Raw genomic sequence first — 16294 nt, forward strand, 5'->3', positions numbered from 1 at the left:
TACAATGATAAACAGTAGTCCCTGTTTTCACAGCCACCGAGTGCTCAGATATTAAATGTCATGTCTTGTTTAGAGTTCCCTGTTTAAATTATTGAAACGAATAAGCTTCTACGCTAAATGAAGCAGTCAAATTGTTACCTGTATTCCTCCCCTGTCCTCATTGCCAGCCATCCCATCCACCTCATCCATGATTACTAAGTGTTTGGTGCTTACAAATGAAGTTCCTGAAAAGAAAAAAAAAATTCAAAATTGTAGAAGAAAATCTCATCAGGCATGTGTCAAACTGTACCAGCTGTGTACTGGCAAAACTGATCTGGACCCACTACATGCGTCAGCACCTACCAGAGTAGAATCCTTTGATACTCGTGTTATTCAGCGACTCTGCTATCACTTCCTTCAGTGTGTTTTTGCTGCGAGTGTCACTGGCATTGAGTTCAACATAGCTGTACCCCAGATCCTTCCAGAGAAAAAAATACAACTTGTATTGTCAATATTGTTTTTAAACACTGTTACATAAAGGAAGTCCCAAGGATCTTGTTGAATGCCATCACCAAAGTCAGAGGGTAGAAAGAAGGCAAGACAAATAAAGGAACAAGGGTTAGGTGGCATTAAGCTTGGGATTGAGGGGGTAGGGCTTTTGTTTGAATTGAAAAACTTAGGAAAAAGCAAGTTCTTCTGTTCAGATACAAACCACCAACTGACACATTTGATGAGTGCAAGAAATTACATTAACTTCGACTTATATCTATATAGTGTCTTTTATGCAATGAAACATTCAAGGTGCTTCACAGGAGCATTACCAAACAATGACAACAAGTCACATAAGGAGATTTTAGATCAGATGACCAAAAGCTTGGTCAAAGAGGTAGATTTTAAGGAGTCCCTTAAAGGGAGAAAGCGAGGTAGGGAGGCAAAGAGGTGTAACAAGGGTATTTCAGAACTTGGAGCCTAGGCAACTGAAGGCACCAACGGTGCAGCAATTAAAATCAGGGATCCACAAGAGACCAGAATTAGAGGAACACTGATGTCTCAGAGGATTGTGGAGCTGGAGGAGATTATAGGGATAAAGAGGAGCGAGGCTATAGAGAGATTTCAAAACAAGGATGAGAATTTTAAAATCAAAACATTGCTTCAGCAGGAGCTAACATCGGTCAGTGAGCACAGGGATGATATGGGAATGGGATTTGGTGAAAGTTAAGGCATGAAGCAGCTGAGCTTTGGATGACCTCAAATTTACGGAGGAGGGCAGGATGTAGGAAACCAGCCGGGAGTACATTGGAATAGTCAAGTCTTGAGGTAACGGAGGCATGAGTGAGTGTTTCAGCGGCAAATGAGCTGAGATTGTGGCAAAATCAAGTGATGTTATGGAGGTCTTGCCTAACAAATTTGATTGAATTTTTTGAGGTGACCAGGTGTGTAGATGAGGGTAGTGCAGTTGATGTAGTTTATATGGATTTCAGCAAAGCCTTTGACAAGGTTCCACATGGGAGACTTATAAAGAAGGCAAATGCACATGGGATACAGGGTAATTTGATAAGGTAGATTCAAAATTGGCTTAGTTGTAGGAGACAGAGGTTGATGACAGAAGGATGTTTTAGTGACTGGAAGCCAGCGTCCAGTGGCAAACCACAAGGATCTGTGCTTGGTCCCCTATTGTCATTTATATAAACGACATAGATGACTATGTGGGGGGTAGGATTAGTAAGTTTGCGGATGACACAAAGATTGGCCGGGTGGTTAAGAGAGTATGAGTGTCTTGGGCTACAGGAAGATATAGACAGGATGGTCAAATGGGCAGATAAGTAGCAGATGGAATTTAACCCTGAAAAGTGTGAGGTGATACAGTTTGGAAGGAGTAATTTGACAAGGAAGTATTCAATGAACAGTATGACACTAAGAAGTTCTGAGAAACAAAGGGACCTTGGCGTGTGTGTCCATAGATCTCTGAAGCCAGAGGGGCATGTTAGTGGGGTGGTGAAAAAGGCATATGGGACACTTGCCTTTATTAATCAAGGCATAGATTACAAAAGTAGGGAGGTCATGTTGGAGTTGCATAGAACCTTAGTGAGGCCACAGCTGGAGTAGTGTGCGCTGTTCTGGTCGCCACATTATAGGAAGAATGTGATTGCACTGGAGAGGGTACAAAGGAGATTCACCAGGATGTTGCCTGGGATGAAACATTTAAGTTATGAAGAGAGGTTGGATAGACTTAGGTTGTTTTCGTTGGAGCAGAGAAGACTGAGGGACGACCTGATCGAGGTGTACAAGATTATGAGGGGCATGGACAGGGTGGATAGGGAGCAGCTGTTTCCCTTAGTTGAACAGTCAGTCACCAGTTCAAAGTGAGGGGCAGGAGGTTTGGGGGGGGGGGGGGGGGCGGATGTGAGGAAAAACTTTTTTTTACCCAGAGGGTGGTGACGGTCTGGAATGCACTGCCTGGGAGGGTGGTGGAGGCGGGTTGCCTCACATCCTTTAAGAAGTACCTGGATGAGCACTTGGCACGTCATAACAACATTCAAGGCTATGGGCCAAGTGCTGGTAAATGGGATTAGGTAGGTAGGTCAGGTGTTTCTCATGTGTCGGTGCAGACTCGACAGGCCGAAGGGCCTCTTCTGCACTGTGATTCTGTGAACAGAGATTGGCATTGCCAAACAGAGAGCCAAGCAGAAGGTGGAAATAGGCGATCTTTGTGATGGCACGAATACAAGATCAGGAGCTCATCTCAGGGTTAAATTTGACATCAAGGTTGCAATCAGATTGGCTTAATCTCAAACTGCTGCCAGGAAGAGAGATGGAGTCAGTAACTAAGGAATGGAGTTTGGAGAGGGGACCGAAAACAATGGCTTCAATCTTCCCAAAATTTAATTGGAGGAAATTTCTGCTCCTCTAGTACTGTAGTTGGATAAGCAGTTTGATAATTAAGCAAAAGTGGAAGAGTCAAGAGAGATGATGGTAAGGCAGAGCTCAGTGTCATCAGTGTACATATGAAAACTAGTGCTGTGCATTGGGATGTTGTTGCCAAGGGACAGCAGTTAAATGAGAAACAGAAGGGGCCAAGGATAGATCCTTGAGGAACACCCGAGATGGCAGTGCAGAAGCAGGAAGAGAAGCCATTGCAAGTGATTCTCAAGCTATTTCCATTATAGCTACTCAGTTCCTTATCAGACGTTTTCTGAGGAGTGTGTGCAAAGAGATGCTTTGTAAAGTTTACATTTCAGTTTTGATGTAAGTATTCAATGTACATTCTAATGAATTACTATTCCCTTTAATACTGAAATCAACCTCATCTCAGGTTTCAGAACTAGTATTTCAAATTCTTCTCTGCTCTAAGGACAGCAAAAGGTGATCTGATTAAGTTGTTTAATATATTGAAGGGTTTGGATAAAGTAAATAAAAATAAATTGTTTCCAATGGCTGAAGGGTCAATAACTGGAGGGCACAGATTTTAGGAAATCAATAAAACAGAGGAACCATGAGGAAATATTATTTTGAGAGACAATTTGGACTGCACTACCTGATAGGACAGTAATATAGATTCAATTGTAGCCTTTAATAGGGAACTGGATAAATATTTAAAGAAAATATTACAGGAATATGGGGAAAGAGCCAAAACATGAGACTGAGCATTCTCAGAAAGAGCCGTTGCAGACTTGATAGGCCAAGTGGCCTCCTCCTGTGCTCCTGTTCTGGGTAATGGTGACAACAGAACACGCCAATACCTTTCTTTGTCCAATTTCTGCACAAAGGTTTCTTCTTAGATATATTTACTCCTTGCTGGGGTACAATTCCACAGGCTCTAATGGCACAATAGTACCTCACTCAAAAGGCCATTCTTCACCAAAGCCTTAATCAGGATCGCTGCCAGGTTAATTTGCTGAAGGAAGCATTACAGGCCAGTCATTTTCTGTCCCCATCCATCTGTGCAGGTCAACTCATTAGATAAATGCAGTTTGCTGCCTGGAGAATCTTGTGATATTAATTTTTACCTGTTTGATCTTGGTATTAGTTTGGTTAGATTTATGCATCATATGCTCCAGTGTTTAAAACCAGAATTTTCTCATGCAATCAAAATGCTTTTTAACTTGCAAACAGGATGTGGCTCGGAGAAATGAGCTCTCAAGAATGTCTGTCGCTTAATGATTCTTACGAATGAATAATAATTCTACTTTATGAATCATAGCAAAGTACCAATAAAATAATGATGTTACATTGTCCACAATGGATACAAACATCTCGTACTAAGGTGGGTGGGCACAAAGGTTTCAAAAGCCTTCAACTCAGGATATCTTTACGGTCCTTTTTTTTTTAAATGACTAAGAACATTCATATGAATTGGAAATGAAACATTTACAAAGACTTACGTTAGGTGATACTGTTAATCTCCAGGAACTTTTCTAAAAGAGTATGGTAAAATAAACAGGAGTGGAGCTCCTACTGAAGTCTGGTCAGGTCAAACCTGGAGTGCTATGTACACTTCTGGGCATCACTGGAAGCCATCTAGGCCTTACAGACGGTGCAGAGGAGAGCACTGAGGCTGATTTTCTAACAATTTGTTGCAAGTCTCATGACGACCAAGTGAAGGAAGGTCAGTGAAGACGATCGATTAAGATATTCTGTCAGCTGTAACTGAGTTGGCAGCATTCTCACTGCTGAGTCAGAGAGTTGTGGGTTCAAGTGTGACTCCAGGACTTAAGCACAAAAATTAAGTCTGACACTCAGTCCATGCTGAGGGAGGTATCACTGCTGGAAGTGCCATTTTTCAGGTGAGACGTTAAACCTAGGCCCCATACACTCTCAGGTGGATATAAAAGATCCCATGGCACTATTAGAGTAGGAGTAGGGAAGTTATCACCAGTGGCCTGACCAATAGCTATCCTTCAATCAACATCACAGAAACAGATCATCTGGTATTATCATATTGCTGTTAGTGTGAGCTTGTGGTGCACAAATTGGCTGCCGTGTTCCCTACATTACAACAGTGACTACGCTTCAAAAGTACTTAATTGGTTATAAAGAGCTTTGAGGCGTCCTGTTGTTGGGAAAGATGCTATATAAATGCAAGTTTTTCCCTTTTTTAAAAAAGAGACATATTAAATGGTGCCTTATAAAAAAGATACAGGTGATACTCAATGGGAATAAAAATAAATTCACCTCAACAGTACTTTCTCAAGCTGCAGACATAAGAAAGGCAAAAGGGCACAAATTGAAGGCTGTTATGAGAGGGCTCTATAGTTTGGAAGAGTTTTCACAGAAGAGACACACCAGGACATTGGACTCATTTAAGAAACAAGTCGTTACTGAAATAGGGGTAGGGCAGGGTTGGCATTCTGGCAGAATTTGATCAAATGGGCTGAACCTAGCTGTGAAATCTGCAGATGTTCAGTTCAGCATGAACATAATTATCTTCTCCAAAAAAAAAATGCACCATCATAATGCTTGCTGCAGGGAGGAAAAAAGTTAAGCAGGGACGTGAGGGAGGCAGCAAGAGTATAAAAAGAGCAGGAGAGAAGGCCCAGGAGAAAAGTCCTCAATTGGCGAGCCCAGACATCAAGGCGCACAAGGCAATTGGAGAGTAGCTGGTGAGTTTTTTTTGTCTGGGTCTGGGACAAATCTTAAGTTTCTTTCTGGTAAATTTAGCTGGTAAATAGAGAAAGGGCAGGGCAGCTCAGTCCCACTAAAGGCACATCCTGTTCCATGTTCAAATTCTAGGAAGCTTCTTATGTCCTGGACAACCACTTGTGCAGGAAATATTGTCAGCTGGAGGAGCTTGAGCTCAGGGTTTCACAGCAGCAGCTGGCATCACTGCAGTGTATCCGAGAGACTGAGAGCTTACTGGATTTATTGAATCTAAAGTCGGTCACCCCATTGCTCAAGAGAGGGAGTGGGTGACTGCCAAACAGATAAGGAGGACCAGGCAGATAGTGCAGGAGTCTCACGATTGCATCTTGCTCTCTAACGAGCGTTCAGTTGTGAATACTGGGGAGGGTGATTGCCCCTCTGGGGACCACAACCAGAGCCAAGTCCATGGCACCATAGGTGAATCAGTTGTATCAGGAGATGGGGTTGGCGGGAGAGGTGTGTGAGAGACGCTCATAAAAGCAATAGTGATAGGGGATACAATAGTTCGGGGAACAGACGTTTCTGAAGCTGCAGACGTGACTCCAGAATGGTATGCTAACTCTCTGATGCCAGGGTAAAGGATGTCACTTAGTGGGATGCAGAAGATAACTCTCAACGCCACGCACTTTTGAGTGCAGACATAGGCAGACAGTACAGATGAATGCATGGCCGTAGAGATAATGCAGAAGAGAAGGACTGCTGATGAAACATCATCGACCTGAAGTATTAACTCAGCTTCTCTGTCCACAGATACTGCCGGACCTTTGAATATTTCCAGAATTTTGTTTTTTTCTTTTTCAGCTTTCCAGCATTTGCAGTACTTTTTGGATAGGCTAGGGTTGTTTCCTTTGGAACAGAGAGTGGGGGGAGATTTAATTGAGGTATATAAAAATTTGAGGGACTTAGATAGAGTGGGTAGGAAGGACCTATTTCCCTCAGCAGAGAGGTCAATAACCAAGGGCATAGATTTAAAGTACGTGGCAAAAGGATAAGAGGAGACTTGAGCAGAATTTCTTTTTACCCAGAGGGTGGCGGGGTGGGGGGGGTTCTGGAACTCACTTCCTGAAAGGGTGGCAGAGGCTATGAGGTTTCTGCATTTAAGAAATATTTGGATACACTTGAAGTTCTCTAGCCTACAAGTCTACGGACCAAGAGCTGAAAAGTAGGATTAGTTTGGATCACTCTTTTTCAGCTGGCATAGACTTGATGGGCTGCAAGTCCTCCTTCTGTAACATTTTTTTTATGATTGTAATCTCAAGTCCAGTATTGTTTCCAAAATACAAGATTATAGGATGTGAAATTTGCTCAATGCTTCTATTGAGTGTCGCTCAGAAGATTGCACAAATTGATTGTAAATATATATCAATACTTTCACAATTTCTCTTTTATGCCAGTCTATTCAGTGCTCTGAATTATCCATTAAATACTCTGCATTGCTAGGAGGGAAATGAATACAAAGACCACCTAGTTCTCATTGTGACATATGCTTGTGAACTGCTGAGATAACTTGAAATTGTGACATGTGTGTTTTGGCATTAAGAAAATTCTTTGCACTCAATGTTGCCGCATTAAGCCATTGCTGCATTTACAATGCTGACAGAAAGCTGCAGCATTGTTTGCAGTTAGTCATTCAGTATCCTCCTTTACACTGCTTGGCTGAAATTGCTTTGCTCTCTCTCAGGAGAGAATTCTCTGCACTCAGGCAATTACATTTTAACTGCTTGAAGAACAGCTGCAAATACTTAAAGAATGCGAGCAACCAGATCTGCCCTGTAAAAATAAATGAACTGCAGGTGGCTTTAAAGGTAGAAGTCCAAGAGACTGATTGCTTACTCCAGCTAAGACTTAGAAAGTACCAATGAGAGACAACTTACTCCAATATATCAAGTTGCATTTTTCTGGATTTATACTGTAACTGTAGTGCTACTGCAAAATGCAAAAACTGCATTATAATGATGTTAATCATGGAAGGGAAAGACATTTTATTCTAGCACTGATGTGGTCTTACCTTACAGACTAGGGTGGCTGTGGTTGTTTTACCTACACCAGGAGGACCAGACAGCAGAGCAGCTTTGAAACTTGAACCGTCGTCTTTCCCACCAAATTTAGCAAATTTCACTGTACAGAGACATTAAAAAAGTAACTGCATGCTATGCATTATACAGCCAAAACAGTGCACAATTTATTACCAAATGAAAGCAAATAGGGCTATTTTTGTACATTGTAAGTGACCTTGAGATTCCCTCATTAGTAATTAATTGGTGATCTCTGCACTGAATGGACCCTGTAGCTGGCAAAAGAACCAGAGGGAAGATCAGGAGAATTTTTTTTTAAAGCAGCACAGTTAGATGATCTGCATTTCCTGAAAAGTTGGAAACAAATGCAATAATTTTCAAAAATGAATTGGATATATAATTTACAGGGTATGGGGAAACAAGAGTGGGGTTGATTGACTTAAAAAAAAAAATAGCCAGTACAGACATGGACTGAATGGCCTCGATCAGTACTGTTCTAAGTTATACCATTATTGTGAACTATTATACTAAGTTAACTAAAATTAAGCTTCCATAAAAAAAAATGAACTGAGTGTGGAAAGGGTTAGATTCTGATGACAATACTTCAGAAAAACATTTCTAATGGAGAAATAAAATACTGATTTGGAGGAAGTAAACTGCTCAAAGATCAGTATATAGTTAAAAAGACAAGTAACGGTTGTGCTCATGAGAAAGGAAAGGACTGCTAACAAGCAAAAAGACCTCAAGGATGGCTAAAAACATAAGGAAGAAACATGATAAAACATGATATCAGATGTCAGGCCTTAATTTTATGTTTCATGATAATTATGCTACGAGAATGGACATAAGTGGATTATAAAAGTCAGTGGAGAATAAGTGAATGCTTTCATCTAACAAGAGAAGTCAATGCGAGACCAGGAACGGCTGCATAACAGAAGAGCTGACAGTTTGACCAGGCATAAGGACACAGGATTCTCTGAGAAAAGAAAGCAGTAGGCCATCTGCTGAAATATTAAATGATAGGTAAACTTGAAAGAAACTACAGCCTCCGTCTCCATCTATTCACAGGTCAGATTAAAACCAAATAAATGCCCAAAAGCAAAATACTGCAGATGCTGGAAATACTCAGCAGGTCTGGCAGCGTCTGTGGAGGCAGAAACAGAGTTAACCTTTCACATGGAACCTTTCATCAGAATCTGGAATGGTCACAGACCTGAAATGTTATTTTTGTTTCTCTCTCCACAGATGCTGACAGACCTACTAAGTATATCCAGTACTTTATTAATTTCAAACACCCAGATGAGCTTGCTAGTGCCTTGGGTCGTGTAATATACATCAACAGTCCAGAACAGCTAGTTGTACTTAGTAATTAACAAACATTGTACAGAAAACACATCGATCGCAGGGCAGAATACCCAGCTTGGCAGCAAATTTAAAGAGTTGCTGCTGTGCCTTAGGGGCTACCACAGATTTTGTCAAAATATGGTTTGCCGCAAGAATTCCATTCACTGCTTTGCAATTACTGGTTGAAGGCAGCGCACAGGTCCAGGGAATAGAAAAAACAGAGTACCGAAGGTCATTCTGAGGGGAGGTGCAGCAAATGAGAGTTTGCCTCTGTGAAGCAGTGGGTTGTTCCTCTCTCCCCGCTCCCCACCATCCTAAGAATCTGCTATCTGGCGGAGAAGGCAAGCACAGTTTCATACGTGCAGAGGTTGTCACATGGCTGAGCAACATATCTCACCAAGATGAGAAAGGCAAGTCTACCCTCCATTTAGTTGCTTCAAGCATTATGGTACAGCAAGCCTAGAACAAAAAGACTTTCATGTAAATGGCTGCACTTTGACTGCGAATGGCTTCATTTGTTTTTATTACACAAATAGAAACCCCAGCCTACACAAATAGAAACCCCAGCCCATAGTCATATGTGGCACACCTTCAGGTTTTTTAAATCTTTAAATGATGTGGCTCAATCAGGAAACTTTGGTCCAATGATGTATCTTTCACCATTTGGCATGTTCACTAACTCTTGCATACTTTAAGAGATATGGTGTCTACTTGCACTGTATTGCCTACGCTCTTCAAAGCTCCAACATTTCAAATTGGTTCAATATGCATGAAAAAGCCTAAAATGGAAATGAGTGTCAAAAAACAAGTAATGGTTCCTCCAACCTCAAACCCCAACTCCACTTGGGAAATGACAGACCATGAAGTGGGCCTGGAATCAAAGCAGCCAATCGAAGAGGCTTATGCTGCTGAGTATATCCCAGTTGCAATGCAGATGTTTATTCTTGTTCTCCATCATCCACATGCCAAAGCAGTCTAGTCATTTACAAACCTTGTACGACAGCAAAAGAGCATTCCGAGTATCGTCAAATCACATGCAAAGAGTATTTTCACTGATACAAGTGTTAACAGATGTTGCTTCTTGGTTTCTATAGAGAAAGTTACAAAGGAGCTGCAACCCACAGCTTGAGGATGTGGAGACAAAGCATCAGTGCAGGTACTTTCACTCTAGGATTTAGATTGATATTCAGGACAGTGCACCAGTAAAGCACACAGGATATGCAGGGGGGTACAAATGGAATTGGCAGAGGAGCATGAACTGACTGGAGAGTCAACTCAATGACCCCTTCAGCTTCCTCTCCCTTAACAGGGGTTAAGTATTTTCTTGGGAATGCCCTGTTCCAGTATCCATGAGTTTGCTTTGTCGGAATTCACCAAGCAGAGGAATTGGTGAGACTGTATCCTAATATGGGACATCACTGCAATGCTGTGATGTACTGCCACACAGATCAGTGGACACCAGATTGGGCGAGTTGGGGGAAAATCTGCCTGATTTTACAACCTTAGCAAATCAAATTTAAAATTTTCAACCTTGTAATCAAATCCCATTGACCCCCCCAACCCCATGATCCCCTAACTCTATAACATCATCCAACTCTACAATACTCCTAGCTCTCTGTATTCCTCCAATTATGGCCTTTTACGCACCCCCAATTTCACTCACCATTCCAGTGGCAGCCATGCCCTCACCTAAACCTATCCCTCCTCCTTTAAGAGGATCTTTAAAACTTAACTCTTTGAATAAGCTGTAGTATCATTTCCCAACCTCTTTAGGAGCCTGGAGGGGTCAAATTTTGCCTTATTACACTCCCACTCCCATGAACGAATCCTTGCAACATTTTACTAAGGTTTCAAATAAATGCAAGCTGTTGTGCACATACACACAAACACATGACTTGAGAATATTTACCACACAGGTCTGTTTGCGCAGGTACAAGGCACAGGTATATTTCTTCATCACTCTCACCCTTTCTAAAAAGAACTCAAAGTGACTATGCAGAGATTTAAACTGTCTAGGTTTCAAAAGAGCAGGGAATGCAGCAATTTCTAAAGGACAGGTTGCTTTGTTGTAACCATTTATAATATGGATGGTACAATGCTGAATATTAACCAATTCTGACTGAACAGACACTGCATCAACAAGTTATGTCATCCTCACCTATAGGTTTGCTGTCACCAGAGTTGTTCACATGCCACTTTTTCAACCAGCGGACCAGTTTATTTGCACAGCTCTGCTCCCCTTGTTGTCCTATTATATTCTTCAGCGCTGCAGGTTTGTATTTATCCACCCATAGCAAACTCTGTTCTTCCTTTGCTGAAGTCGGAGGCTGAGGTTCACACTTCAGTGCAGGCTGATTGGTAAAATGTTCTGCTTTGAATGAAATACTCCTCTTCATACATCTCAAAGACTCACCAGTCTCGGGTGCTGATGGACTGCTCTTTTTACCTTCAGTTTGTTTCTTTGATACTGGCAAGGTGTTCTTGCTGTGTTCACCTTTTTCTGTGATCTTTCCAGCTTCTCTTGAATTAGCATTTGATTTTTTAACCTGCAATTTTAAAAGAGAAGAAAATAAAATCTGTCTGCATCAAATCAAAGCAGCTTAGATTAATACATTTTGGTTTGAAGGGAAGTTTTCATTTGCATAGAAGCGCTCATTAACTAACACAGAATCAAAGAAAGCAATTCATTGCACAAAAATGTCAATCTTTCATACCCAAGTACATACACTTTTGAAGTGTTGTCATTGTTAAAGTCGGGAAATTTGCACATTCAACAAGAATTACAAATTTCAAACTCATTAATCTGTTCATAACTAACACACTGCAAGATTTCAGACCATAAGGTGATAAATAGGATCCCACAATGCATTAAAAACAGGCAGCTGTAAACATCAAAATTAAATTCTCAAATTTTATGGGCGAGCTGTCTAACGGATTTGAACATGCTCCAATGACCTTTTGTTTCCTCTTGTATCAGTTAACATGCAGCACTAAAAGCATGGCCCACACTAAGCTTAGGACGTTGCAAACTTTCAATTCATTCAAACTCTTAAGATAATAAATATTCTTATCTGAATCACAAATTAAATCAAAAGGACTGATTTCACATCAAAAATCTATAAGCCAGTCTGAAAAGTAATTTCAAATTAAGCAGTGTTAAAGAGGAACACATTTGGCAAATGTCAGCAACTTTCTGGTTTGTTGAGAAAGGGTTAAACGTTGCCTTTATCCAATCTAAATCACCATAGGACACATCAATGTAATCACAGTTGCACTTATTCGGATCTGAGATATATACTTAAGTGTTTTATTCCAACAAATATACAATTAAAATTTCAAAATATTGGCAATTAAAGACCTTATTCCAGGAGAGTGGGGGGGAATGAGAAAAAGAGGAATAAGAATTATATAACAGTGAAAAATGAAAATACCAAACTCTACTAATATACAACTGCAGAATTATTCTCACCATAAACATTCCTCATGCAATATAGTACACAGCCGCACAAACCTAGGTCCCATATTCCATGCCTGATTTGTGCTGTATTAGCTGATCTAGTCAGAGAAGTGATGGAAAGTAAAACAGAATTGTGTTTGGACTAGATAAAAGGGAAATGTTGGCAAACAGTTTTTCTACATGAGTATTTTCAGAAGGCTTATGGCATAAATGGAAATGTAGCAACATGGATAGAAAAGGGTTGATAGACAAGGAAAATGAATTAGGAGGAAGACACATAGCTCATACTGGAAATGGCTGAAAACCAAGCTGGATCCTCTTTTGTTCTCAACACATCTTGATGATTTGGACTTGAGAGAGCACAATTTTAATCTTTAGTGGCAAAACAGAAATAGGTTTGGCAAACAGTGGAAGATTTAAGGAACAGTGTAAAAGATTTAAGGAAGATGGAGAGGTTAGTAGAATGGGTAAACAGCTGACAAAGACAATTTAATATTGATAAGGAGGGTAGTACATTTTCACAGTATCTTTACAGTGCAGGAGGCTGCTGTTCGGCCCATCGAGTCTGCACTGGCTCTCTAAGAGCATTCCACCTAGTCCCACTCACCTGCCTTTTCCCCGCAGCCTTGCACATTATCTCCTTTCAGGTAGCAATCCAATTCCCTTTTGAATACCTCAATCAAACCTGCCTCCCCCACCCTTTTAGGAAGTTTGTTTCAGACTCCAACAACCCTCTGGGCGAAAAATCTTTTCCTTACATCACTATCACTCCTTTTGCCAATTATTTTGAATCTGTACCCTCTAGTTCTTGATGTTCTCTTCAGTGGGAATTGTTTCTCACCATTTACCCTGTCCATACCCCTCAGGATCTTGAATACCTTTATCAAGTAGCTTCTCTGCCTTCTTTCCTCAGAGGAAAACAGTCCCAACCTCTCCAATCTACCCTCACAGCTACAGTTCTTCATCCCAGGAATCATTCTTGTGAATCTCCTCTGTACTCTCCCCCAGTGCCTTCACGTCCTTCCTCAAACATGGCATCCATTTTGGCAGAAGGTAACCAGGAATGAGAGTACACACTTAATGGAAGGAAACTCTGGGTACAAACAGCTTTGCTTCCTATTTCAGCCAATTTCTCAAATCATTTCTGAAGTACTCCACTTATGCAAGCCTTGTGGGCCATTCTATGCGGCACTGATCAAAAGCTTTGCTCAAATCTAAATAAATAAACATCCACTGAGTTCCCTCTGTCTACAAGTTGTTAACTGCTCAAAGCGCTCCAAGAGATTCATAAGACATGTCCCTGCTATAAACCAATCCTGACTTCCTCTTAAAGTTTATATTTTCCCTGGTGGTTCACCATTTGTTCTTTCATGACACCCTTCACCACTTTTCCCAAGGTGAATTTGAGGCAACTGGCCTGTCCAAGCAGCCAATCACAAAAGAGTTTTATAGACCACCTCAAGCAGAAATTAAAAGCACTAAAACAGACCAAGTTAAAGACTGGATTATATACATGGGATGAAGGTAGAAGCTAAAATATTCTGAAAAAATGTTTTAAAAAATAAGTTGAAAATATTTAGCTTAAAAAATCTAGGAATTAATCATTTAACAGCAGTCATGGAACAATGATTTTTTTCAAGATTGGTTCTGTTGTTCATCAGATTGTGTTAATCATGTCGTCATCTGAAAATCCAGTTATATCTGACTGAACAAAGTACAACATTTTAAGGAATTTCTAAGAGCGATGCAGGGGCCGGAAAGTTAAGAGTGTAAAAAGGATTTCAGCGATTGCTGACTCTGAACAGGAGTCACAGTGCAGCCTAAATGACAGATCGCAACTTCAGGATTTCTGCACTAAACTGTATATGCCTGACATCTAGAAATTGTGGTGTTATGTCACAGCAGTTTTTAAAAGCTGAGTTATTTAAAATCCAGAGGGGAACTTTAAACAACTGTTACAACCTATATTTAAAGTGGTATGTTTGAAACACAGCTCTAAATTCAGGAATGAGACCACCAGTTTGAGAGATTTTTATACCAAACTACGAGACATTTATTAATTTACACAAGTTAAACATATACACATGGCTACAGATTACTACTATCATAACTTTTTAACAAATTCCCAAATTAATCTCCACTAAGGCAACAATAACCCATAGACTTTAAACAGACACCAGGCAAAGCATTTTCACTGTACAAATTCAAAATGAGGTTCCTTTCACTTTGGTTCCTTTGCAGACAGTTGTGGGTTTACAGCTGCTTTGATGTTAAATGCCTCTGCCCTGCACACACAAAACTGCTTTGTGTTATACCCAGCACTTCTCTTTGAATGTAAATTCTCATTGAATCACCTGGCCCTTTGAACTCCTTTCATAGTACCAATTTTATTAGTAATATAAACATTGCTTGGTCTCTCCAAGCTCAGTGCAAGATTTCACTCCCCTTCTTGAATGCTCAACTCAACAAAATGCAGATATACCTCTACCTCTCTGTTCACATCTCAAAACTACTATACATCAAAACACCCAGACTAGCTGGCTTTAATCCAATTAAAACACACAGACTAAACCTCTATTTTAAAAAATATAATTGCCAATAACATTATATACATTAACAGCTTCATGACATGCGGTCAGTTTCAGGGAGGTAATGACAGCAAACACAGAATTTGCCATCAACCCTTTCCACAAAATACAGCCCAAAATTTTCAGGAATGAAATAGCCAATGGCACTGGGAATAAAGCGGGGACAATGAATAGACAAGACATCACAGCAACATCAGAACCAATTTGCAATCTATTTAGTTCCAATTTAAAATTGTAATTCCATCAATTACTCATTTACTCTTATTATGCCATTAGATAAGTAGCTTTGGACCTTTGGTTGAATCTAACTCACATAACCATGATTTATTAGGTTAATCCACTTGCGGTACACAGATCAAACCAAGGCAAGCCACCTACAAAATTGGAGAAATGTAATGGCCAAGGAAAAGCATTAACTGCATTCAATGAGGCATGTACACGTTATATCACCACAAGAAAAACAATGTGGATATTAGGTAGTAACTTCATTAACTCATTGCCATAACGGAAGCAAACAATCAACAATTATTTTAATCAAAAGGATACAAATACCGACTAACTCATAGCTGTTATCTTGGAAAAATGGCAGAACACAAATCTAGAGCATTATAGATCAAGTGCTTTAACTCTTTAAAAACTGACCTCATCTTCAGCTGCAATCTCATACTTGGATCTCTTTCCTGGCATTCTACGGATTAAATCCAGCAGTCCATCTTCATCAATTTGTTTTGTTCCAAGACTCTCTGCCTGAAAAAGTTTTTAAAAAAAAAATAACTCACTTAACTTCAATGAATACAGCTTTCAGAAAAGTTCAGTATTATAAACTGCAGGTGAGCAAAGAATGATAAGACAGAAATTTGGAAATGTACCAAACATCCCCAGTTAGAATGCCACTGCTTGAGCAGTGAGCACACCAATCTTAAAAATAGTGGAGATACAGTCTGTTGTAGAGTGTTGATGATTCTGTGGCATTAAAGGTAAACTTTGTGATATTTCAATTACAAAACTGTAATGTAACATTCTGCTCAAGCAGTGTGCACACCAGCAACGACTGTTGATTTTGATACTCACTTTGTCCAGTTTTGCTCGTCCACCTTCTCGGCCAGTCACCAGGTAATTTGTTTTTTTGCTAACATTTCCTGTCAGCTTCCCTCCGTGGCGTTCAATTAAAGATTTGGCATCATCACGTTCCATTGACTCCAGGACTCCTGTAATAACGAACGAAAGTCCTTCCAAGCAGTTTTCAGCTCCCTTAATGACAAGAATTTGAA

The 16294-nt window shown here is 40.3% G+C and overlaps 1 protein-coding gene across 1 annotated transcript in view; it reads right to left on the minus strand.

Annotated features, from left to right (window-relative positions):
- The window catches only part of rfc1 (replication factor C (activator 1) 1), a 75182-nt gene that overhangs the window by 16727 nt on the left and 42161 nt on the right, over nt 1-16294 (minus strand). Inside the window, exons 11-16 of the mRNA XM_041187592.1 lie at nt 16095-16274; nt 15666-15770; nt 11137-11524; nt 7628-7737; nt 343-457; nt 139-224 (exon numbers count right to left, since the gene is read on the minus strand). Of these exons, the coding sequence (XP_041043526.1) occupies nt 139-224; nt 343-457; nt 7628-7737; nt 11137-11524; nt 15666-15770; nt 16095-16274 (984 nt within the window). The remainder of the gene's footprint in view (nt 1-138; nt 225-342; nt 458-7627; nt 7738-11136; nt 11525-15665; nt 15771-16094; nt 16275-16294) is intronic.

Source organism: Carcharodon carcharias, chromosome 1, assembly GCF_017639515.1.
Source record: "Carcharodon carcharias isolate sCarCar2 chromosome 1, sCarCar2.pri, whole genome shotgun sequence".
Taxonomy (NCBI): domain Eukaryota; kingdom Metazoa; phylum Chordata; class Chondrichthyes; order Lamniformes; family Lamnidae; genus Carcharodon; species Carcharodon carcharias.